Source organism: Eubalaena glacialis, chromosome 17, assembly GCF_028564815.1.
Source record: "Eubalaena glacialis isolate mEubGla1 chromosome 17, mEubGla1.1.hap2.+ XY, whole genome shotgun sequence".
Lineage (NCBI taxonomy): Eukaryota > Metazoa > Chordata > Mammalia > Artiodactyla > Balaenidae > Eubalaena > Eubalaena glacialis.
Window position 1 is genome coordinate 80,494,695 of NC_083732.1, and position 27,573 is coordinate 80,522,267.

The following is a 27,573-nucleotide window of genomic DNA, read 5'->3' on the forward strand; positions in this document are numbered from 1 at the left end:
CACATAACCAAATTAAAATGCTTTTTTTTCTCAATTATCCACTTGTTCACTCTTTCCAATAAAACAGTTGATTCCAAGCAGACTACAAATGGGACAATTTCCAGATATTCAGATTGAAGACATTCATCAGAGGCTCTCCTGAATGGCTGTCAAATTTTGGCAAACCTAGGTCAGAGAAAGGAGGAAAGAAATGCATAATCCATCCACATACATGAGAAAATGCAGTATCTACTTGAATTACTGCATGACCACACACACACACACACACACACACACACACACACAAACACAACTACCTTGAATAATCAAAACTAGGACAGTGGCGCCCAGCTCTTTTTCCTCCTACTAGTTCTCAGTTCTCCCCCTTTCCTGGGACAGGCTACAGAGGTTTTTGTCCCTAATCCCAGCTTGGTACTTAGTTAACTACTATTTTATGTTGTCTTTTTTCTCTCCCCAAAAAACAAGTGAGTTTTCCCCATATTTCTACTCTCTAAAGTTGATTCGTTCATTCACCAACTGTACAAACATATATTTTTTCATGGAGAAGTAGAGAAAAGAGATGTTGCCCATTTTGCTACTATGATGTCATAAATGTAAAATGGACACTTCTGATGCTAACACGTTATTGGCGACATGGGGTACCTCTGATGACTTCATTTGAAAGGGACCTTCAAACCAATGGTGATCAGTATAGACAGTCCCCAAACTTGAAGACTTCATATTTAACCAAGAAGGTGGTTGAGTAAGAATTGCATTATGGTACGAAAAGGGATGTGATTTGAGAATTATAAAGTGCTGAAGAGCAGGTATCTTATCTAATCTAACTATGTGCAGCGCCGGACAGGTGTGGGGGGGCTGCTCCGTAATGTTTGTTGAACTGAATTCAGGGCTTGTCCGCCATTCCCGTAGTTTCTCCTCCTTGATTATTGGAGGAGACATATGAGTCGTTCTTGACTCTTGAAGTTAATAACCATGTCTTTGGCCTATTGGTTTCTGGATATGTTTATATATGAGGAAGAGGGTTGAAAAATCTTTAATGTACAGGAGCAGAGCTCTTAGCTCTAAAGGAAGTACTTTAAGAAAAGAGACAGCAAATACATTCAATTCAATGAATATTTATGGAGTAGCTACTATTTTCAAGGCATTGGATACAGAAATGAAGTCAATAGTCCTTGTTTTCACAGATCTTGAATGCAAGAGTGTGTGTATATGAGGTCGGTGGGCAGGAAACGGGAAAAAATGGAGAGGAAATGAGAGAAAAACAAGCTGAAGTACGTACACAAGTAATCAAAGAAGTGATCTTGTTCCATAAATGAGGCTGTAGCTGAGAGTGTTTAAGATGGAAATATCATCCTGGTCTTGATCTAATTTCTTTTAAGAGGAGCACAGAACAGTGGGAGATGCCCTTAAAGCAACAGGTGACATAACACCTGCAGGTCAGATACTGGCTTATCCAGCCTGCCTTCCCTGCCCACCCTCCTTACCTCTCCTGGTCTAGCCAAACATCATTCCTGGTGATCCCATAGCCTGTGTGCTAACTCTGTACTTGCACTTATCACATTCAAAATGTAACTTCACCTTGCCCTTTACATGTCCCTCTAATTAGACTCTGAAATCTCGAGGCCTTGGCATTGTAACCCTAGCACTTAATGACAGTGTCTGACCCTTAGTAGAGACTCCATAAATGTCTGCTGAGCATTTCTGGACACCCAGTGCAGCACAGAACACATCGTAAACTCTCAATAAAGATTTAGTAGGTTAAGCGATGCCACTTTAGAAATCAAGGGGTAAAGGCTTTACAAACCATCTTTCCAAGACTTTCATAGTTAATGTGCAAAGAATTTCCTGGGGAGGTTATTAATAATAAAGACCTCCTCAGAAATTTGGATTCAGAAGGTCTGGAATCAGGATCCATTCCTCTTCTTTTCAAACAAGCTCCCCAGTTGATTCTAGAGCAAATGTCCCCATGCCGTGCTTTGAGAAACTCCGCCCTCATTAAGCTTCCTAAAAAGATGATACTTGTCGTTCTGATTAATTGTACATATTCATCTTAAAACCCAAAGAAAACGGATTTCTACTATTCTCACCATCTGACACTTCTGAAAGTTGGGTTACAAACTGACTCTTTGGATGAAAGTCTTTTGTTCAGACATTATAGGTTAGTCCAGTCCTGACCGGTGCAACATCTCAGCCCAAAAAGCTGAGCACACGTGCAAATCTGTGGTTAACCTCGTGTGAGATACGCCTGTGCACAGCCCCGTAGCTAGAGGGAGAGAAGTGGGTATCTTAGAAAAGTTTTAAACAAATGTCATTAATTTATAAGAACTAAAGAATAAGGATTTCTCGGGTGACCTCAGGACCCAATTTTCTAACTATCAGGTTAAATAAAACTTAGCTATACCAGATGCTCGCCCCTAGAAACCTGGAAGGCCGGGAAAGGAAGGGAAACATCGCTCAGCGTGACAGTAAATCAATGTTGGCTGGAGTCCAAAACAAAATAAATCTTCACTAAGCCCCACTGTGATTTCAGAATTAACAGAAAAATTTCATAAATAGGGCAACAGAGTGTCAAGAGAGAAGGCCAGTAAACTAATTTGAATTGCAGACCTCAGCCTCCAAGCTCTGGAAGTCGACCTCTGGCAGCCATATTAAAGTGAGGGTAATTAACACAATCCATCTTGCAAGGGGATGGCGCTTTGCAGGCTGTTCGAGATTCTGTGAGCACCTCACCCAGACCCCAGTCACCCTTCGAAATATGCTGAACTATGGCAGTCAGCATATAGGGGGATCGTTAAGTGGGTGAGAGATGGTGGAGAAATCACAGTTTGTAACTGAGATCATTTCACGGGCAGTTTGCCAGCTCTTTGGGAAACTCTTAAGATAAAAGCCTTTTAATATGAGCTATTTATGAGGTACAGTGCTATGAATCTATAAAAGCTCTTTAAAAACTATTTAAAAATTGAAAATTCATATTATTTCCTAAGTCTTGCTGCCTTAAAAACTAATTCTATCTATTTTGGTGTAGGAATTTAGGAGACAGGTTAATACTACTATCAGATCTTAGCAGTAATAGAAAGTATTCTTCAGGACAAATAATCAGGACCTTTCTTGTACATAGTCACGGCCATCCATCACTCAGCAGAAAGCATTCTCAGATATCAGATTGTGGTCGTCTTTGTACAAATGATGCTAACACAGGCGACACTTACCAAGCGCAGGTGGTGGCTTTGAAACAGTTGGCAAGGCTGAGAAAGAATGACTTGACAACATCTAGGAGGAGAAAGAAAAAGTATTTTTAAATGCCCAAAACTGGAATGAAATACAGGAATCAGAGCAGTAATTTGGGAAATGGTTACTTACAAGCAATGGTTATCACCAAGGAGCATGTGAAGACACTGGCTATGATTCCTCCCAGAAACCATCTGAAACAGCAGGATTGCTCAGGTTTAGCAAACTAATTGTATATTTCCAACACATGAGATGTTCTTTTAGACTTACCATAGATGGATGATTTTAGGATTTACTATAAAACTACAGTAATAGAGATACTGCAGTATTGGCAAAAGGATAGAGATATAGATCAATGGAAAAGAACAGAAATTCCAGAAATAGACCCATACAGATACAAGTTAAGTGATTTTTTAACAGAAGTGCAAAAGCAATGCAATGGAAAAAGGAGAGTCTTTTCAACAAATGGTGCCAAAATAATTGTCTAGACACATGCAGAAAAACGAACCTATACAAAGACATCACACCTTAACACAAAATTTAACTCAAAATGAGTCATAGACTGAAATGTAAACCACTAAAGTATAAAACTTCTAGAAAAAAAAAAGGAGAAAATTTGTATGCCTACTGCTTCATAACCTTGACAAAAGAGGGTGTTAAACTTTTGGGTTTTTGTCAATCTGATGGATGATTGTATCACAGAGTGGATTTTCTTCTTTTTGAAGAATAATATTTTTATAGTTTTTGTGCTCAAAATATGAATATTGAAAGAGATTACAAATAAATACAAAGGCAAAAGAAAAATGTCATCAAAAAACTCCCACCACCCTGAAGCATTCATTATTAAATTCTGACAAATGTCTTCTCAGACATGTCTTCATAGGCATTTTAAAAACTTTTAAAAACTGAGCTTTAGCAAATGTACACTAAAGCATATAAAGTGCACATTTTGGGTTTTTTAAAAATATAAACCCTTGCAATCACCCAAAGCAAGAAATAAAATATTTCCAGCACCCCATAAGGTTTCCTTTGTTGATCTTTCCAACTTTATCCCCCCAAATTAACCACTATTCTTACATCTATAGTAACTGATTGGTTTTGCCTTTTCTTGACAATCATATAGACTCTGTTGTCATCTTTCACTTATATAATATCCATGAGGTTCATCCATGCTGTTGCCCATAGGAATAGTTCTTTTTTAAAAAACCAATTATTTACTTAACTACACTTTTTTACTTTAGAATAACTTTAGATATACAGAGAAATTGCAAAAAAGAATACAAAGGGTTCTCACATACACCACATCCATCTTCCTCTGTTATTAGCATCTTACAGTACATGGTACCTTTGCCATAATTATAAGGAACCAACATCGGTGCATCACTAATAACTCAACTCCACACTTCATTTGAACTTTACAGTATTTGCCTAATTGATCCATTTCCAGCATCTCACGTAGGATATCACATGACATTTAATCATTATGTCTCCTTAGGCTCCTTTGGGCTGTGACGATTTCTCAGACTCTCCTTGGTTTTGATGACCTTGACGGTTTTGAGGAGTACTGGTCAGATAATGTGGAGAGTGTTCTCCAAGTTGGGTTTTTCTCATGGTTAGACTGGGGTTCAGAAGACCCTAGAGGTGAAGTGCCATTCTCATCATATCAAGGGTACATGCCATCAACATAACTCATCCCTTTTGATGCTGACCTTCATCATCTGAGGTACCATTTGTCAGTTTTCTCAACTGCAAAGTTTCCTTTTCCCCCTCTTTCCAAACACTACTGCTTGGAAGCAAGTTTCCAAACGTAGCTCAAACTCAAGTGATGGGGAGTCAATTTCTCCTCTTAAGGGAGAAGTTTCTACAGAAATTAACCTAAGAGGAACACTTTATTAATAGTCCTATGAAATAAAGAAAAGTGTCCATGATCAGCTAAGTTGGGGAAAAGCTAAGTTAAATAAAGCTAAACAGGTTTCTTCACCACATTATTTCACTGAGACTTTATTATGCTAATACACATTGTGATCCTCCAAATTGGGATATATAATGCAGAATTTTGCAAATGTATTTTTAACTACAGGACTCCCCCCAACCCCTTTGTGTTCTTCTGGTTCCATTATGATCTAAAAATACTTCTCAAACCTCATAATTATCTGGGAAGCTGTTTTAAAGTACGGATTCTCACTCGATCTAAATTGGTATCTCAAGGGATGGGATCCAGGGCTTTGTATTTAAAAATACAACTCCCCCAAGTGATCCATGTGATGTGAGATACTTGGTCATCCACTGGAGGGACTTGAGAGGAAGCAGCACTTACTGACTGGAGTTCAAGGACCACAAAGACCCCAGGAGGTACCATTCATCCCTGTTTCATTGTTTCAACAAGTATCGATGAGGCCCTAGCACAATGTCTCTGTTCTCAAGGAGCTTACAATCTTGTAGGGAAAGACGGATCATTAGCATTTAAACAAGTGAACACGTAATAGGTCAGGTGGTGATAAATGCTCTGAAGAAAAGCCAAGTGAGATGTGTGTGATAGAGAATGGTATTCTATTTATACAGGGTTGTCAGGGAAGGGCTTTCTGACAATGTGACATTTGGACAGATTCCAGAAAGAATTAAGGGCACAAGTTATTGTTTCTCCAGAAGAAAAAAGACTGTAGTAGGTAGAATAAATAGCAAGAGCAAAGGCCCTGTGGCACAAATGGGTTTAGCACAGATGGGACTTGATCACCGCCCTGGAGACTTGGGCAAGAAAAGAATAGGAAGGACACGCTGGACAGAGGGTAGAACAGAAACGTGCCTATAACCAGGCAAGAGCGTTATGTCCTCTGAGATGCTGAGGAGACATTTTATGTGAGGATATAAAAATATAATGGGAAAGATGGAGTCCCAATGGGGACTTCACGTGCCCTTGAACTCCAAGTAGGGTTACTTAGACTGTATCTGTAACAGGGTGTCACTGAGGATTTAAACAAAGGATAATGCATGGTAAAAATCCAATTTCTAGCAAGATCCACTGCCTTTGGTATGTTTTGTGAGATAATGGGAGGAGGGAGGTGATGATAGATAAAAAGGCAATGGACAGACAAATGAACAAATCTTAACCACAGAGCTACCTAAAATGCTTTGCGGAACAAGGCAAGGAAATCATCAATCAATTACAGCTTCATTAATTATGAAACACAACTGCATGAACATAAAATGTGAATTACCTTGCACAGGCAGAAATAATTAAGCATGCAGCAAACAGATTTGCTCGAAAGGAGACCTCTCGTAACAAACTGGTTTCTAATAGGAAAAATAAAAAGAAATGAATTAGAACTCAAAAACATGGTTTTCAAAGGTATGTCAGCTCAAGTAATTTGTCATAAGTAATAAGATAAAATTATCAAATGTTGTACAGGGCCATTCATTACAAATTTCCTGAAAATGATCAGTTTTGTCCTATCACTAAAAAAATAAATAAATGATTACATTACATAAACAGTTTGGGGCTTGCCTTTTACTTTAATGCTGGGAAAAGGCTTTTTAGAATTTATGCTAATGTCAGAAATCTAACTGGGATGATATTGATAATAATATTAATGCCTCAAATTTGTGGAGTGACTTATGATTCACAAAGAGCTTTCCTACATCAGTTCATTTCATCAACACGACAAAAGCGTGAGGCGGGAACCATTATCATAGCTCTGCAAATGAGAAGACCAAATTTCAAATGATGAAATTCGTCCAAGGTCACACAGCTATGAGGTGCCAGAGCCAAGACTGAAAAACCACATCTAGCCAGAACACCATGTTTTGCCTAAAATGGGGCAGGGAAAGAGAACGGCAACTTGGCATACTGGGAGTCTCTAAAGGGCAGAAAAAGAGAATAAATATTCTGAACTATCCGTCCTTACGAAACTCTTTGCTATCGTAAAATATTTCAGTGCTACTAAGCCACAGTGGAAATGACTGCAAATCCTCCAGAAGTTATAAATGGAAGAGTTAAACCAGTTGTGACCCTGAGTATTATTCTAATCACCTAAAAGAAATCAGAGCTAGTTTAAGGATTGCCACATAAAGATCTAAAGGAAAATAGAACAAACCTCAGCTTAATCTTTGCCAAATGCTTCAAAAGCTCAATTTTTGTTTAAATAGTTGTTTAAAACTTGGAATGACTTTGAGCTATGAACGCGTTTATTTTTGCCATTTGTGCTCTGAATGGAGATCGAGTCAGCTAACAAAAACCTACTTAGTCCATAATGCGGGCAGAACACTGGAGACTGGCAATGCAAAATATAGCAGTTGTGAATGATGTCACTGCAAATGTACAGTATTTCATGTATACTGTGATTTAAATAAGTTATTGTGGGTTCAGTTGAACACTCAACCGTCCTTCTAAAGTGTGTTTCTATTCTTAGCCTCCTCTGATTTCATGTAGAATTTGAAACCCATTTTCTCACAGAAATAAGTCTAGCTTGACTGCGAAGATCACTAGACTTGAATACTGAAGGAAAATTGGGTTTAAATTCAAGTTCTATAAAGATATGCATTGTGTGATTGTGGACAAGGTATTCATTGATTCATTCCATCAGTAGCCGTTCACTTAGCATTGATTTTGGCTTAGTTCAAGTGTAACCTCCTTCAAGAAGACTTCCTGGATGCCTTCAACTCCCCCTTGGCCCTTAGCTTCTCCCTCTTTATAATCCCATTATACCTCAGGCCTGTCTCCATCAACAACATTTTCACACTGAATTAAAATTGCTCTTTTCTTTCTCTATAATTCCCCACCAGACTACTGAGAATAGCCGGCACGTATTTGCTGTTCTTTGGTGGCAGTGCCCATATTTTCCTTGGGAAGCCCCCTCTCCCCTTCTCCTAGTACATGGTCCCCATGGACAGACTGATTTCCCTCCCAGTCTTTGATCCACTCCAAGCCATTTGGAGCTTTACATATTTATTGACAAAGGGATTGGTTTTGCCATGTAAATGGGACCCTTCCAGAACCAAGGAAGCCTGCCCTTTTGTCCTAACTTGAGGAGCCAATAATCTCCTTCTGCTGGCCTTGAACATGGGAAGTTGTAGGTACAGAACCAGCAGGAACTACCATGGAGTAGTAAGTAGCATTTTAAAGAGTGAAGCTGACACAGAAGAAAAGAGAGTTGTAGAGACTGACAGAAACCTGAAATGTTTGCCTGGAATTTGTAATAATATGAAGCAATACATTCAATGATTGATTAATCCATTTTGAGTTGGATTGCAATCCGCTGGAACTCAAAAAGCCCTGAGTGATAAAGATGATGCCATGTGCGCCTATATCCCTAGCATATGAACCATCACCTGAAACAGCCTGCACACTCAAAACCTACATGTGAAGGAGATAAAATAGAATCAAATGGAGACCCTGTCCACTCAGGGCTTCATAGCCAGGTGAGGCAAAGGAAGATGGCGTCAACAGAGAGAGAGCTACACGGCGCTGGGTGCTATGGCATCTCAGGGAAGCCAAGTGCTACCTCAACCCCCCAGCAGGGGGCAGAGAAGGCCCCACAGAAGCGGTCTCCTCTGAACTGTACCTTGAAGAAAGAGTAGGGGTCTTCCAGGTATAGCCCGTGGGAGACATTCTAGATACAACAAAGAACACGTACAGAGGCTTACTTGACCTGTCAGAACTTGAGTATTCTTATCTGTAAAATGGAGATAGCACACTTAACTGGTCCACCACAGTCATGGAGCCCCTGCTCTGTGCCAAGCACTACCTGGGTAAGTTTAAAATCTACAGATGCCTAAGACATGGTGCCCATCCTGAAGGAGCTCACAGCATGATGGGTGAGATACAAAAGTAAACATGCAAGCTCAGTGCAGGAAACGGGCATGGAGGAACACAAAAAGGGGTCACTTAACAACTCTTCCTCAGAAAACAGGGTGAACTCCCTGGAGGAGGTGGCTGTGAAGCCTTAGTAGGTGTTGATCACCGGGAAACCGTCTAAAAAATAAACACTGCTTTCTCTGTCATCTGTCATTTTTTAGGGAACTAAAAAACCCTCAACACTTATCTAATAGCTGCACTGGGAACAAAATAAAGCAGAGCATATTGGTCTTTGGGAGTAGAAGTGGTCAGTGAAATAAATATTCATGATTTGGGGAAGGCAAACAAAGAGAAGATATTATTTTTCCGTTTAACCTCAATCTTATGTAATCATAACGTCACATTTTTGGAGTGCTTAGTATACACGATGCTAAGTGCTTGACACAGATTATTTTAGTCATTTACAAGGTAAGCACTATGGTTATCTCCATTTACAGATGAAATTTTGGAGGGTTGGATAAACTGCTTCTGAGTTCCAGCCAACAAATGGGCACTGGACTTTGAACCTTGGCAAACTGAAGATAGAGCCTTGAGGTGACACTGTGTGCAAACACGATTAATCTGATATTAGCAAGCTAGAGATTAAGGGAGATGCTTGCTGAATTTATTTCAGATTTACTACTGACAGGAAATACCAATGCCTTGATATCTTTTGACTTTCCTTGCTGGGGGCATAGCATGAAAGGACGTTCTTTTCTTTCTTCCCTTCATTTTCTTCTTATAGAGTATGTCAAATGCACAGCTAAGTATAAAGATGATAATAATGTACACCTGTGTACGCACGACTCCGCTTTAGCCAAGCTTAACATTTTGCCAAATGTCTTCAGGGTTTTTAAAAAATAAATAACACTGCAAACCCAGTCCTTCTGGTGCCTCAAAGATAACACCTCCAAATCAATCACCTTCTCTGCGAATGCATCACATGGGCACAGGCTGATACCAGCACCTAAGGGGACATTAGGCATCTCTGGGCCCTGAAAGGAAGAATTATTTGGGTGTGGCAAAGATTTAAAAAAAAAAAACTCACTTGGATGATCCAAAATGTTTTCCTGGAAATGTTCAGAAGCTGTGAACTGGGACTGAGGAGGCAGGTTGTGGGAGTTTTCTCCGGGACTCCGAGAGGTGACATGGCTGGAAAAGGAGGTTTTCACAGACTCTGCATTTAGCTTCTCCGACTCCCAGTTATCCGTCAGAGAACAGTCAAAACCACCTCCTGGAAAAGCAGAAGGGATCAGTGCTTGTGTGTGTTTGTGTGTGTGTGTGTTTTCGGTGACTAATGATCATAACAATAGTCTCAAGAAGGACAGAGAATTGGAACTGAACGAGCAGAGATACTTTTTTCCTAACCTCCATTTTCATGGCATGTCTGGATCATAAAGTGACTAAGGCAGCCCACAGGTGACAGCCCCAGAGAAGATGCCAAGCCAGAGTTCAGGAAGGAGAGCCACGGTAGAGGGGAAGGCAAAAGCTTCATGAGCCCTGGGGCGGGCGGATCCGTTGATTCATTCAATGCAGAATTATTGTATAACTGCACACAGGACACAGTTCAAGAGGCTGGGAGTTGGAAGTCAAAGTAGATACTGCTGTGCCCCACTCACAGTTGGAGAGGGACAGGCACACAAGCCCACAGCTAAGAGGCAACGAGGTCATCGCTATGTGGAAGCCTGGCAGAAGGTGTCCAGATGGAGCCTAGGAGGGAGTGTGTGAGTGCTGAAGCGGAAGCTTGAAGGATGAGTAGGAGTGCTTCCAGAGAGACAGCAGGAAGAGGGCAGGCCAGGCAGAGAGGAGAAGGAGGGAGAGGGGGAGGAGGAGGGGAAGGGGGGAGGGGGGAGGGGGGAGGGGAGAGGGGGAGAAGGAAAGACATCAGCCTGGGAGAGAACGTGGCGGGTTCCCAGAAGAGGGAGGCCTCCTATGTGGTCAGACAGGAAGTCCTGGATGATGGTTCCGGCTGGACTGCTAAGAGGGGGTCAAATCACGAAGGGCCTCATGGGTCACACTCACTCAGGAGCTAAGATTTATCCTGAGGGCAACTTGGAGCATGAGTGTAACAGGAGGTACCTGGTGTGTTGAAGTGCTCACTCAGCAGTGAGAGATGGGAGAGAGGCCCCTCCCCGTTTTGGAAGCTGGGAATGACTGTGGAATTCCAAGAGACACTTGGGGTCCTCATATAACAGTGCTTCTTAACCAGAAGTAATTTCTCTCCCCAGGGGACATTTGACAATGTCTGGAGTCATTTTGGGTTGTCACAACTTGAGCAGGGGAGAAGGGATGGGGTGTCACTGGTATCTAAGGAAATAAAACCCAGGGATGTTGTGAAGCATCCTATAATGCACAGGACAGGCCTGGATACTGAGCTAATGAACTGATGCTTCTGGACACGGGAATTCCTGCCAACCCTGCAGGTTCCCTCCCACCCTCCCACCCACGACTTTCTGCCTCTTGACAAAGCAATCTGCAGAAGCATGCCTACTGGTTGCCATAGAAAAAGGAAACAGTAGAAAGTGAAACATGCAGAGCATCCAGTAATGATCAGGTTGCAGAGGAGGTCCTGGACCTTGTTCATTGCAGCACTATTCACAACAGCCAAGTTATGGAAACAACCCAAAGTATTCACCAATAGGCAAATGAGTAAAGAAAATTCTGCCATTTGTAACATTGTGGATGAACCAGGAGGACATTATGCTAAGTGAAATAAGCCAGTCATAGAGAGACAAATACTGCATGATTCCACTTACACACGTGGTATCTAAAATAGTCAAAATCAGAGAAGCAGAGAATAAAAGGGTGGCTGCCAGGAGCTGGGGGGAGGGGGCTATGGGGAGTTGTTCAACAGGTATAAGGTTTCAGTGATGCTAGATGAATAAGTTCTAGAGGTCTGCTGAACATAGTGGCTATAGGTGTCAGTGAGGTATTTTATGCACTTCAATATGTGTTGAGAAGGGAGATCTCGCTTTTTGTTCTTAGCACAAAAAACAGACTTCCCCCAAACCCCCCACAGAAACAAAAAACTCCACAAAGGGACACAAGGAAACTCTGGGAGGTGTTGGATGTCTGTTGCCTTGACTCTGGTGATGGTATCAGGGGGGTTTGCAAATGTCCAAACTCATCAAATTGTACACACTAAATACATACATCTGCATATATCAATTATACCTCAATAAAGCTGTTTTAAAAAAAGAGAGGAAGCTACGTGGTCAAATTAACATGGAAGTGAGAAGGAACTGGTAACTTTCATGGCTGATTATATATTCATGAATGGCACTGAAGTAAGATCTGGGGAGATATGGTTGAGGATGTGACAACAGTAAAAATATTCCTGTGCTGTCATCCAAGGCTGCTCTGTTGAACTTACGCTTTGCCACTGAGAGTGAGATGAAAGAAAAATGTATCTCATGTAGAATACTGGAAATATTGCACAGAATTTTCTACAAAAAGAGGTGACATTAAAAAGAGAAACCACAAAAGAATCTTAACAAAAAATGATCAAGGAATTTTCATCTCTGTAAAGATACGGTTTGCCCCCAATTCACGCTTCCCCTCACTGACATTTTTTTCCCTCTAACCTTAATAATAAATGAAAGAATCATAATGCAGAAAACATTTCAGTAAATAGTTCCTTGGTATTATATTTGAAGATATTAATTTCATTCTGTTCCTCCTGATTTATTCAAAGTCAGGGTAGTTGACTCCTGTTTTAAAAGGATGAATCCATTTCTCCGGAGTACATTCCCTATCCTTGCAATGTAGAATGGGCATTTGTTTGCTCTAGAGGGAAACACAAAGTGACATACAGATGTTGCCATTAAAGATATCTACGGAAGAGGCACTAGATCAAGAGAAAATCGCAGACCTCAGGCGAGGGTGCCTTGTCTGAGGTCATCTTGTCTTTCTTTCTTGGGACTGGCAGAAATAGAGCAGGAAGTCCTGATTCGTCCTCCCTGCATGAATCCTAGATCCTCCCTAGATCCTCTATCAACATGACTCACGGCTCTGGGGATGCATCCCAAATTGCACTATTGGGCCTGGGGAGCCACAGAATGCCATGGCTAAAGAATGAATTGCAGCTAATGAGGAGAGGTGTCTCGACACAGCTGTGGAAGGGGTGAGCTAAGGATAAACTAAATAGGCAACAACAACAAAAAAACATTTTTAGCCTGAAAAATGAAGCAAAAGAAAATCAGAGGAAGTAAGTTTTGATTGCATCCATTGCCCAGAGAGAAAACAGCAAAACAATTTAATTTTGAATTCTTCTCGAGTCTTCTAACTCGGCGACGTTTCCAGAGGAAAATAAATTGCTGATAAAAGTCACAGGGTTTTGGGTAAATCCGGAAAATAAGAAGTCTGGGGAAGATTTGATTACAGTTGACAGCAGAAATGAGAGCTTTCAAAGTCCTGTGTGTGTGCGCACCCGGGTTGACTAATTACTGATTTGGAGGGGGGTGGTTTGATTTGTTATATTTAGAAGATATTTGGAAACCATGAGAATTTTAACAAGATACCTCATGCACATGCGGTGCTGCTGTGGTCCAATTGCTTTAAGGTTGTTTGGACATATTTTGAAGAGGCAACTATGGGAAAACAAGATGTTAATTTACAAATATGTGAAACTCTGCCTTTAGAACAATGATTCCCAAACTTTAGGCATCCAAGCATCATTTTCCTGATTTTTGCCACATCCCGGAGCCTTCTTAACTCCTAGCCATTTCATATTTTCTTAAATTGTTTCACTTTAGTCTTTTACTTTAAAGGAAACTGTATATCAATCATTTAAATGCCCTAAAGAAAAAGTAAATATAAAAACAAGTACAGTGAAAATGAGACCTTATTTAATTTGCACTAAATACCTTTGTAGGGGAAAGCTCTGAGCCTGTTCTTTGTTAAAAGAGAGTAGTGAGTGTTCAAGAGTCTTAAAGCAACTGAGGCTCTAATCTGAGCCCTTCTCCTTGGTTTTATCAGAAAGATGGTGAGATCTGGAAGAGGAGTCAGAGCTTCTGTCTCACTGAGAGATTCAACATTGACTACTGTTGTGTCCTAGAGGCGTCTGCCGCCTCACCCACACTTTGGGAAAACGTTGCTTTAGAATCAAGAAGAGACTTGCCCCATGTGTTCCAGAAAGTCAGCCTAGGGCCAAGAGATGGATGTTCCAAATGCATAAGATAGGTCAGCAGAAGCAAACCAGTCCTGCAGCAGTGTTACCAATGAGAGGAAGACGCAGCCCACCCTTAAAAGGCAAGGGGGTTTTGATTGTGTTGTATACTAGTATCCAGGAAAGAACAGTGAAATTAAGAGAGTTATGGGGCTTCCCTGGTGGCGCAGTGGTTGAGAATCTGCCTGCCAATGCAGGAGACACGGGTTCGAGCCCTGGTCTGGGAAGATCCCACATGCCACGGAGCAACTGGGCCCGTGAGCCACAATTACTGAGCCTGAGAAACTTTCCCCACAGTGCCTGTCCTGGGTGTAGCACAGTGAGCACATACTCAAGATGCCTCGGTTTGAGGCCAGCCTATGCTACTTACTAGTTGCATGGCCCCATGAAAAGTATCTAATCTGCCTTAGTTTTTCCCTCGGTAAAATGGGGATAATCATAATACTCTCTCCATGTTGTTGCAAATGGCAGGATTTCCTTCTTTTATAAGGCTGAATAACATTCCACTGTATGTATATGCCACATTTTCTTTGCCCATTTATCTGCTGAGGGACATTTAGATTGTTTCCATATCTTTGTTATTGTGAGTAATGCTGCAATGAATACGGAATGCTGATAACTCTTTGAGATCCTGATTTCAATTCCTTTGAATATATACCCAGAAGTGGGATTGCTGGATCACATGGTAGTTCTATTTTTAATTTTTTTAGGAGACTCCCTACTGTTTTCCATAGCGACTGTACTAATTTACATTCCCTCCAGCAGTGCACAAGGGTTCCCTTTTTTCCACGTCCTCACCAACATGGATGAACCTGAAGCACATTGTGCTACGTGAAATAAGCCAGACACAGCAGGAGAAATGCTGCATGATTTCAGTAGTCCAAATTTCAGTTCCACAAGGTGAATGAATCCTAGAGGTCTGTAGAGCACAGTGGCTATAGGTAACAATTCTGTGTTGTATACTTAGAACTTTGCTAAGAGGGTAAATCTTACATTGTGTTCCTAACACACACACACACACACACACACACACACACAACTAATACTCCCTCATAGACTTTGGAGAGAAGTGATGACATAACATAATGGATTTGTTGCAATGGTGCTGGTCCATAGCACTCATTACTATTAGGGATAATTATTACTGGAGCTTCTGTTTAACCTCCTAAATCCCTTTCTTAACTCTCCTTTCTGCTCATCCACTTGTTTTCCTCCTTTATTCCAAAGACCTCTACTACTTCTCATACTGGCTTCCAAATCAATATCCAGATCCTTCCTTACTCCTGACCTCTTTTCTTACACTTCCAAACCCCTACTGGCTATCTGTCCACTTCCCATAAGTACTACAAATTTAACTCATAAGAAACAGAATTCAGGGTCTCTTTTCCTGATCCCAATCTGTTCCTTTTTGCCTTTTTAGAGCTAATTCATATTGAGCAGGACACCAGACCCTGTGCTAATATGTCCTTTCCATGAATTATTGCATCTCATCCTCACAACAATTCCACATGTTACTATTTTTCTTATTTTATATACATAGAAATAGAAGACCAGAATTGTTAACTAACTTCCCCAAGAACACTCAGGTTGGAGAAGGTGATTCAGGGACTTGAATTTAGGTCCGTTCAGCTCAAAAGCTCGTCGTCCTCATCACTCGGCCAGACTGTCTTCCAGGCCTTGGTGACAGGCAGAACTTTTCATGCAGTTCCCCGAATTAAACACATCCGTTTTCTTTGATTCCTCCCACTTTCTCATCACTACATTCGATCTGTCACCAGCGTGTCGATTCTACCTCGAAAAAGATTCCTTCAATCTCTTCCCTCTATTTCCAGAACCACTATCCCTGGTGTGCCAGTTGGTTTTAATTGCCTCTGAGTTCCCTCTAGGTACCTCCATCCAATCTTCACTTCATGGTGCTGTAAAGGCAATCTTTAAACATCTAAATCTGATTGTGTCATTGCCCTGCTTAAGAGCCTTCTACTAGCAGATGTAAGCTATTAGATATGGAATGGATAAACAACAAGGTCCTACTGTGTAGCACAGAGAACTATATTCAGTATCCTATGATAAACCACAATGGAAAAGAATATCAAAAAGAGTGTATGTGCAAAGCAGAAATAGAGACACAGGTGTAGAGAACAAACTTATGGACATCAAGGGGGGAGGGGGTGGGATGAACTGGGAGACTGGGATTGACCTATATACACTACTATGTATAAAATAGATAACTAAGGAGAACCTACAGCGAACTCTACTCAATGATCTGTGGTGACCTAAATGGGAAGGAAATCTAAAAAAGAGGGGATATATGTATACGTATAAATGATTCACTTTGCTGTACAGCAGAAACTAACACTACATTGTAAAGCAACTATACTTCAATAAAAAATAATAAAATAAAATAGGCTTCTAAAATATCCTTGATCGATTAGATAAAATCCAAAGTCCTCAACATGGCGCAGAAGTTTCTTCAGATATCTTCAGTCTATCATTCCAGGCTCACCCACCACAACCCTGCCTCTTTCCCTTATCTTTGTCCTGTTTATACATCCTTGTTATTGTGGGGAACTAGGATACACTCAGTTTAATTACTAGTTTGTTAACATAAGGAATTGTTTCTTCATTTAACAAGCGCTCTATTTTTTTAAATGAATCTAGTGTAACACACACACACACACACACACACACATTCACACACAAAAACTGGTGATATCTTAATGGTTTGGCATCAATGTCAATTTCCTGGTTTCGATAATGTACTACTGAGTAAGTTTTACCAGCAGGGGAAGTTGGGTGAAGGGTACACAGGTGTTTTCTGTATTATTTATTTTTCAACTTCTTATGAATCTATAATTACTACAAATCAAAGAGCTTTCACAAAAATAATATAGTATTTGAGCTGTCTGCCCAGGAAGCAGGTTGAGAAAAATAGTGGACATGTAAGGACCATATCTTTAAATTATTACATGGTTGTGTTATGTGACTCCTCTTGCTTGCTCTTTGGGCCTGGGCTATGAGGTATATGCTGGAAAGGAGAGGAAAACCCTTACTGGCAATAGAACAAAGGCTGGGCTTTCAAACTAGACAGACCTAGGTTGAATTCCAACTCTGCTGTTTATAAACTAAATGAACATGGGCAAGTTACTTAACCCTGAACTTCAATTTTATCATAATGATAATAAATATGATAACATGACCTAATTCTTAGGGGACTTTGAGGTGTTTAAACATGATAATGTATATAAACAAGGTAATATATAAATAATAATATAATACATAAATAACATAAACAAGACAGAACGTAAAGTGCTTAGCATATAATAAGCACCCTTGACTGCTCTCTTTCTTTCTCTCAGCCCAGGTCAGCAAATCCTGTTGGCTCTACCGTCGAAATGTATCCAGAATCCTTCCCATTCTCACCGCCACCCTGCTAACATCTTACTTCAAGCTGCCATTCTCTCCCACCTGAGTCACTCTGACACCTCTTCACTGGTTTCCTTGCTTCTGCCCTCTATACCTACCTTACATCTAACCTGAACACAGCAGCCAGAGCTATGTTTTCAAAATGTAAGCTGAATCACGTTACTCATCTGCTCAAAATCCTCCAGCGGTTTCTCCTCTCACTCGGAGCGGAGAGCAAAGCCTTTGAAATGGTCTCACAGCTCTCACCGTCCTTCCACAGTGGCTCCCACCCATACACCTCTGAGATCCTGACCTCTCTTCCCTCACTCACTCAGTCCCTCACAGGCTCCTAGGCCAGAACCTTTGCACTTGCATTTCCTTTGCCCGGATTGTTTCTCCCCAGATGCTTCACTCCCACGTTTAAGTCAGTGCTCAAAAGTCACTTTCAGGAAGGCCATGCCAGTCACCCCACCTAAACTTGAAATGCCCATCACTTCCTCCTTTGCTGCTCCACACTGCTTACCACTTTCCAGCATGCTACGTAATTTACGTCACTGCATTCCTGCCAAGGAATGCAAGTTGCGTGTGAACAAATAGTTTTGTCTGTTTTGTTCACCGATACGTCCCAGTGTGTAGAACGATGCCTGGTACCTAGTTGGCCCTCAATAAAATCTTCCAAGTGAACAAATGAATGAATGAATGAATGAACGAATCCCAGCACACGAGCAACAGGAGTGAAGCGGCAGAACTGAGGAAGAGCGTGGTGTTTAGGAAACAGCACAGATCAGTGTGATCAGGTGCAATGCGTGTATGTGAGGGACCTGGTCTCCCTCCTTCCCTTCCCGGAAGACATCCTGAAGAGCCTTCAATACCCCAGGCCTCCACTGCGTTGCCCCCATACTCTCCTCACCCTGTTTCTGCTTCTCTTCTGCCTCTTCCAGTCGGCCACCAACAACCTCCAGGTCGATGATACAAGTCGCATCCTATTTAACTTTGGGGCATGACTTGCCACGGTTGACTACTCCCTCCCTCCCGTATCACTGTTTCCCCTTGCTTTTCATCACACGCCACTCTCCTGGTTTTCTTCTCGCCTCTCTGGATGCCTCTTCTCTATCTCTTTTGCAGGCTAATCCTGTCCTATTCACCCATTCAACGTTTGGATTTGTAAAATTCCGTTCTAGGCTCTCTGTTAGCCAACTCTACTCTCTCCTGATCTATCTCATCCACTCCACGGCTTCAGTGACCACCTAGACTGAGATGGCTCACAGACGTATAGCTCGAACTCAGACCGCCCCTCTGACTCACCCCGGGATGTCCTAAAGGAACTTAAACGGAATATCTTCCTAAACCATGCATGTGGTCTTTCCTCACCCAGCAAACCTATTCAGTAGACTCCCCAGACCCTAGCCTTTTCTGTCTCTTGAGCCCAGAATGCTCCTATTTTCCCGCTTTGCCCCAAACGCCCCCCTCGTTGTCCAGAACTGAGCTCAAACGCCACTTCCACAGAGATGCCTTCCCTGAGTTTCTGAATGGGTCAAATCTCCCAGGACATCAGATACCTTTTCTTCATAGCACTTGCCATAATTATTATTTTATATTTGTGCAGTTATTTAACAAAGGTCCGGGCCTCACCACACCCCTGCCCCAGTAAACTAGAGACAGGGGTTATATTTGTTTTCACCCTTTTATTCTTAGTGTTAGCACAGTGCCTAGCAGATGGTAGGTGCCCCATAAATACCCTTGGTTTCCATTCTAGTACTAAAAATAATTATAACTGCAAATTATTGAGTACCAGACATTGAACTATGCCTGACATTCATTGTTCCACTTAATCTTCAAGATAGGCTTTGAATTCCCATCACTGTTTACATACATATGTGTATATATGGATCTATACATACATATTTAGATATATTAATATTACATAATGTGTATTACATAATATGTATAATGATATATCTAATTATACATATAACATATATTTCAACAGGAATATATTATATATATGTATTACATTATTATAACTATGTATACATATCTTGTTTTAAAAATGAGGAAATTGCGACTTAGCAAAGTTAAGTAACTATCACAATGTACCCAAACTAGGACATGAACCTTGATTCCAGCATTCTTTCTCCACCCAAATCCTGTACGGAAAAGATCCATTGGAGATGTGCAAATATGTTCCAGGTATTATCAACTTAATAATTTACACGTTGAAATTAGGCTATTTTGCATGACATGGAGATAAATGCATTTGGATTGTATAAGTAGCATGGAGGGGACTTTAGGTGAATATTTAAAACGTGGTTCATCCTCTACATCAAAATGACTGTTGTCTCTGGATTTTACATTGCTCCAGGACCACATGGTTGCTACTGCCCATTTGGAAATTTCACCATGGAAAACGAGGTTCAAACTCACCATTTTCATTGCAATGGTTTGTTTCCAGCCTCTTGACCCCCTCCAACCAGACGTCCTCATTGGGGGAAGAGTCAGCATTACCGAAGATGCTTCCATGCAGCCAAGATTCAGAGGCACTGAGGTTGAAGAGAGAAGAAAAAGAACGGCGGATTCTCTTTTTCTTTCTAAATATTCTGGAGAGAAATGAAAGTAGCAAGTGAATAATGAGTAGGAGTCAACTCAGGGTCAACGCGGAGAATTTAGTGAAAATGGATGCACAGGGCACATCTCTACCACCCAGGTCCGTGAAGCTCATTTCATTTGTTTCCTCCATTAACTCCAGAGAAGTTTCTTAAATTTCTGTGTGTGCCAGGTGCTTGGATCAATGTCAAGTATATTGAGATAAAAGACAAAACCTTGGGTCAAAAAAGTTCATAATCTAGTATGGGAGAAAGGCAAAAATAATGCAGATACGGCTAATGCTTTCACTGACCTCGTCATGTGCCTGGTGTCTTTCTTAGTGATTTACATATAGTAACTCACATTATCCTCAGAACAGCCCTGTGAGGTAGGTACTACTGTTACCTCATTTCTCAGATCAGGAAACTGAGGCACAAAGAGTTAAAGAACTTGTCTGAGGTCATACAGCTAGTAAGTGACATAACAGGGGTGCAAACCCAGGCAGTCTGGCTCCGTCCTCTCTGCCCTTGATTACTGTGCTCTGTGGATGTGTGTTCTGACCGCATTAACCGAGGCTGCTTTGAGAGCACCAGGAGGGGTATTGCTAATCTGGAGTCAAGGGAGCCTTTCTGGGATATATGAACAAGAAGGCCCATATTGAGTCGTGCTAGGAAATGAGTCAGGAAAGGTAAAAAGAAGGCGGATAATGAATAACCTTGACTGTTATGTGAAGGAGTTGGAATTTAACATAAGAGCACAGGGAGATCACTGAAGTATGTCAAGGGGAAGGGGGTGGTGGTGACGTGATTTGGTAATTGCATTTCCAAAAGATTTTGATTCCCCACACATCCACACTCCCAACAATCCATCTTCTACCTTGTAATCAGTGTTATCTTGCTAAGGATGAATCTGATAATTTGTCAATAGCTCCTCTTTTATCTACAGAATAAAGCCCAACCTTCTTAGGCTGGAATGTAACCTCCTCAATCCAGCCCTGCTTCTGGGCTTAGTCTCCTCTCTTGGGAGAGCAGCCCTTTCCACCCTAAGTGGTAGCCCTCCCAAACTATGTGCCGTTCCTCTCACTTTGTTTCAGGGTATCTTAGAACTCCATGCCTGTTCCCTCTTTCTGGAAGTCCTCTTTCCTACATCTATCTTAACTAACAGCCTGCACCTCTCAAGACTCAAATCAATCATCCTCATCTCTAGGAAGCTTGTATTAACCTGTCGCTCCAAATAAAATGGGCCTCCTTTCCTTCTCCCCTCTGCTACCGTCTATCTAGGCTTCTCTCCCGGCACCTGTATCGCTTCATTACTTTCTTTTGTTTTCACGTCGGCCACCCCTGCCCCTTAGGAGCCTGTGTGTTTCCACTATCTGGAGCAGTAATGGGCTCCTTATAAACGATGTTGAATGAACAAATGAATGAATGAATAATTAACGTTTGGGTTGGACTTCAGATCCTTTTACCTAACCTCCTCTACTTACTTGACTAAGTTCTCCTTGTACAGGACACTGGTCTGGGAGGGCCTCAGAGTTATGTTGCCATCTTTGTCGCAGAGAAAACTGTCTTCGGTCCAGATGTAGTAGCCATTGGTGAGGAGTCTGGGACTTCGGCGACAGGTAAAGTGGGAGCCTGTCAGGGGATCTATGGTGCAGCACTCAAAGGAACTGTCACCATCCAGGAAATCACAGGCAAAACTGAAGAGGGAATGAGAGAAGACCTTTCAATCTCCATCCGGTTCAGTCAGTCGCACAAAAACCACATTTCCAGTCACTGTGAAGGAAAACCACCTCTTTGCATTCCTGGCTACCAATTACTTCTGCACCCCTGAGACTGTCTCTCTTAAACTTCTGACTTTCATCTCTTTACCTGCGAGACAATTGAGCTACAGCACGTTTAGTGTTTCTTTCTGTTTTAAACACTTTGATGAAAACTTGGGGCTAATCAGTTTCTTCACCATATGATACCCCTCACCCTTGGATGGAAAAAATTGCAAAACAGCCTACGTGGGATGTTGGAAGCTCAGAGCCTCCTCCACCCCACCCTTACTTCGAATAACCCTCTGAATGCTATACCCTTACTCTTGTCACTCTAATAGATAAATCATAACTACACAACCACCAGACATATATGAATTATAGGAGAACATGCAGTCAGAGAGATCTTTTTGGCTTTTGCCAATTTCCCTCAGGTCAACCACACAAATGATTGCATAGCTACCCTCCCTGATTTGCTATCCAGGCAAGTCTTCTACTTAGTTGGGTGAATCTGTATATGTCTTAGGTTTGAAAAACAATCACATGTCTATATGGTTGAAAGGCAACCTCATGCCTCATGCTTTACTGAAATTCTGAAAAATTTTTTAAGTTTAAAGCTTATTCATACTGTATGTAAAATAGATAACCAACAAGGACCTACTGTATAACACAGGGAGCAATATCAATATTTTGTGATAACCTATAAGGGAAAAGAATCTGCAAAAGAATATATATATTCTGAATATATATAACTGAATCACTTTGCTGTACACCTGAAACTAACACAACATTGTAAATCAACTATACTTCAATAAAAAATGTAAAAAATTAAAAAAATAAACTGGTGCCATCAAAGAAAAAAACCTATTCACAATTATTACATGCACTAAAGTTAGCAAAATACTATTTTAAATGGATATTATTTATGGAAAACTTACTACGAGCCTGGCCCATACTTCACACTTTATCTGCTTTTCACAAACCTCCCTAAAAGCTAAGTATTATTATCTTCATAGTACAGCAGGAAAAAAAAAAAATGAGATGCAGAAGGGCAAATAAATTAGGTATTTTATACAGCTAGTAAGTGACAGAGTTAAGATTTGAACCCTGGTCTTTCTGACTCTAAAGCATGTGCTCTTTCCACGTGACCTGCTTGTTCATCTTTGGCTGATGCATTTGATAGTAGTAGGAGGCCTAGAATTTACAAAAAGGGACAGGTTCTAATATCAAAGCATGATCCCTTTATACCACTGGCACGTTTCACAAAATGCTAGAGGAAACATTGGCTGATGCCTGTGTGAGGAATAAAAGGCAGACAGAAAAGCAGAAAAAAAGAAAAGAAAAAAAAAAGTAAGGAATGAAAAGAAAAGAGACTTCACTGCAGAACTTGAACAAAATGGTAGATTCTACAAGTTTTAGTGGAGCATGACATTTGGCTGGCTTGTGCACTGGTCTAGACCCTTGTGGCTCTTGTAAAGTGAGATAGTAAAAGCATATTTAAGAGAACATCAGATTGAGAAAAAGTAACCATGCATCGGTATTCGGTAGTTTCTCCACTCACCAAACAAACGAACCATTCACGTTTGCCCACACACTCACCTCCCTCCCTCCCAAACTCCATTATTAGGTTAGGCAAGTTTGCAATTTGTATGTGCATGGAACTGGAAATATATCTCCATACCAAAACTGGATGAAACCTAAAACTAATATATATATCCCTCACTACATGGCTTGCGGGATCTTAGTTCCCTGACCAGGGATTGAATCCCAGGCCACAGCAGTGAAAGAGCCGAGTACTAACCACTGGACTGCCAGGGATTTTCCAATATTTTTAAGCCAAGAATACAACGAAGTAATGCATACAGAAAGAATTTGATTGATTTTTCTTGCAAAAAGCCCCATGGAATACCTTGGGAAAATGCATGAGGGAGACAGCTCTACAGCGTATTCTTTCTCAGACCGGGAAGAATCTGCATAAGTAAATGAGAGAGAAGTACAAATTTATCACACTGCATCAACATGCATGATTGCAAACAGTGGAGGGTGTGAACAGCTGACGTTGCAGCCACAGCAGAGATTCCAACTGGTGCAGCCATCCAGTGAATCAGGACGAGCACAACTTGTCACCAGGCCTCTACGGGCAGCAAGACATAATCTAGGGGCTTCTATCTTCTGTCTCTTTTCTCACTCAACACTCCTTGAGAGGTTCCTTAGTTCGGATGAGGCAATAATATGCCATTAGCATCAAACTGACTCATGAAAAGGAGGAAGAAAACATCTTACGTGAAGCTGTCCCAAACCCAAATCAACTACCCAAAGTTCTGGTTATTTTAGTTTACTCAGTCATTTGAGGAATTCAATCATCTGCCTAGATTCTCTCTCATTAGTGCATTTGAAGGCACTTCCATTACAAAATAATGAGCAGGAGACGCGTGGTGGAAAAAAATAAAGTTTTGTTTTATATAAATGATTTTCCAATGTATGACGCCTGTGAGTATTCTTAATTAAAAAATAGAGTATGCATTCATTCATGTTCCAGTTTAACCAAAGGCATGGCAACAGATTTCAACTGGGGAGAGTCGTAGTTGATTAATATTCTAAACTCTAAAGCAGCATTTTATATTACATAGTAATGGTGTGAATACTTCTAATAGACAGGTTCAGTGAAACTTGGTTCCATTACTGACAATAAATATCTAAGATAAAGAAAGGAGTTTAGACTTTCAGATTGGGTTGGTGGATTTGAAGGAGAAAATTGTAGGAGTGTGAGGGTAGAAGCAGGGTTTGGGGAGAAAATAACAAGAGGAAGGAAGAAATTTGAAACCACTACCGTTTGAACAACGCCCACATTTTCTGCAAGTAGCTATCAAAATCATTCGGTATTTTTTTACAGACCAACCGTTTTGCATCTTAATAGTAACTGATAAACAATCCCCTTTCACATTTATGCACAGGCATCAAAAAATGGTGATTTTTTTTTTTTTCCTACTAAAAGGAAAAATACCACATTTCTCTCAAGGAAAGAAATGAAGTCAAAATCATTGCCAAAGTGAACACTGGCATTTAAGAAGCACAAGCTACTGACAGATGGTTAATGGTATGAGTATCAGCAAAATCAAAGCAAGGAAATTGCTAAAAGAAGTCTAATCGTTCAAAAGATAATTGCACAGAGCAGTTCTCCTACATTTACTTGCTACTGGTGTTGACATCAGTTGAGATATTCGGTTCATCTTGGGAAGGCTGCTTGTTCAAACTTCACAGATTTTCTGCAGAAGACATTAAAAAAAGGTGGATTACGTATTAAAAATAGAAAGATGATGCCAAAACAGATGGCATCTACTAATTGCACTAGTCAGATTTGTTTACTGAAAGAGTACAGAGATAAATGGGATTGAAGGCAGGGTTGAAGGACCACGGAGGTTGTGTCTGCCTCTACGATTTTAGATTACATTTTCCATTGTCTCGCTCAGTGCATGTAAATAATCTTTTTCTCTAAATAAGCACAACATTTTATTCAGGAAAACTAGACTTACAAAGGTTGACTTGTAATCAAAATAAAATCATAAAAATTAATTATTTGATTAAGAAATCAGAAAAAAAAGATTGGTTCTAGAACCCTCTAAATAGATGTATTTTCATCATCCAACACACATCAACTTCATTATCAAGTTCAAACAATGCTAGGGGATTGGTGTCCAACACCCAACACTTCAAACCATTGACAGGTAGTTACGGAGAGGGCTGGTGGTCTTTTCCAGTTGCTACCACCCTGGACATTTCTAAGTAGCATAAGTAGCATTGCACTAAAAATAGTATGTCACTGGGCAGATTTCAAAACTCAGTGCTCCTGAACATATAATTTACTTTCTCACTTACAAATTAAACACATATCCAAGTGTGTAGATTAGGTAAACTTTGATCACTTACCATTCATGGCATAGATCTACTTTCCAATGACTATTAAACTTTGTGTATATCACTATCCTAGTAGCATAGTAAGGGAAGACTAAATTCTTTTCTGATTCATCACCTCTATCCACGTTTTTCAAATGTGATAACTAGTAATGGATTGTTTTCATAGCTGTCACACATTAAAACAAACCCAAATAATTCTATAACTTCAAGTTGATTCTTTCAATAAACTATACACTAAACCTGTTAGACAATATAGATCCTACCTTACAGAGACCTTAAGAGAAATCGGGAGAACTTTCTGGCATTCCTTGGAAGATCTCTAAGTCAAAGCAGACATTCATAGATTTTAATGGTTTGGAATATAAAATAATATTGTTTGCTCTATAACATAATAGTATGTCACTTGTCCTTTCACTTTTTGTCCAGCCCAAATTACCCTATGTTAGTTACTCCCAATCATCAAGTTTAATTTTAAGCCAACAAGTTGCATAGCAGAAAGCAAGGTCTTACTGCTACATCTTACAAATAGTTATAACAGGCTACAGTTAACTCATAGTTAATCAAGTATTAGTAACACTGAAAAAGACTTCAGTTGCAGCTCTAAGACTTTTCAAGAAACAGATCGCATCTACCATTTCCATCAAAGCAACTCATCTGTCCTGAAAAATAATCTGCCCATACATATTCCTTCCAAAGAAAGTTCCCAGTCCCTTCTTCCAATGGATAAATAACCAAAAAAAAATTACTGAAATATGAAGTTTCCTGTGGTTGAGAGTGGAGAAATCCAGGACTTAGCAGTTCTTCAGCTGAAAATAGCGTCAGCATATCAACAGGTGCAGAAGTCTGTTAAGAAAGGAAAATCCCACCTTGTCCTCTTCCTAAAAGATGGCTGCACACATTGCCCTGTGCAGGCCGTTGCAGAGAAATTTTGTCTTCAGCAGCCTCTTGTTCTTTTGGCTGTTTCCTAGAATAGAAGAGCTTGTAGTTCTTGGGAAAGGCAGCCTACAACTGCTCTTGTTTTCTTTTAAAAACAGCCTGCGTAACCATTCTGCTGAGAGGCAGAATGAGGTCACACTTCCTGTGGGGCTCATGTCAGTGGCATTCACGCTGAGGAACATGGTGAAGATGAAAGCTGTCTCCTGGACCAGCAGTGGGGGGTGAATCAGACCAGCTGGATACATCACAGTCACTCGAGGGTTGCTCTTCTGAGCTAACTCGTCACCCCAGCTGTGAGAACATAAGGAAAACTTTCAGAGAAGCAACACCTCTTGCTTATCATCTTCTGGCTATTTTCAGTATGAGTGTAGTACATAGTAGTGCTTTGTCCAAATCATTACTGGTGATCATGCACTGATGCTATTAAATTGAGAATACTATCAAATACCAGAGCTTGATCTTCTGAAAATGTCTGCAGCACCAGTAGGTTGATCCACCAAAGGTTGGACTTTCCAAGAAACTCTGTGAGTGGCATTCAAAATTTTATATTTATGTGTTTGTAGAGCTAAAGAGCTGGATGCTATTGTTGGGTCCCTACAAATCTCTGCTATTGTCAGTGATAAAAGAAATAGATATTCCAGCAACACTGAGGTGCATTGGGTAATGGAGAGTCACACAGACTGAGATTCAAACCCTGTCTGCCATACTAGCTGTGACCTCAGATTTATGACTTAACCTCTTTGAGTTGTAACTTTC

The 27,573-nt window shown here is 40.7% G+C and overlaps 1 protein-coding gene across 1 annotated transcript; it reads right to left on the reverse strand.

Annotated features, from left to right (window-relative positions):
* Window positions 1-82: 82 nt before the first annotated feature.
* Window positions 83-26,817, reverse strand: TMEM71 (transmembrane protein 71). Its single transcript, XM_061171838.1, has 9 exons — window positions 26,748-26,817; window positions 25,157-25,232; window positions 23,876-23,936; window positions 21,694-21,906; window positions 20,052-20,224; window positions 10,107-10,292; window positions 6,444-6,519; window positions 3,361-3,422; window positions 83-165 (listed from the first exon to the last, which is right to left on the reverse strand). The coding sequence occupies exons 2-9, from the start codon at window positions 25,194-25,196 to the stop codon at window positions 83-85; spliced, it is 894 nt and encodes a 297-aa protein (XP_061027821.1). The 5' UTR covers window positions 25,197-25,232; window positions 26,748-26,817.
* Window positions 26,818-27,573: the final 756 nt, after the last annotated feature.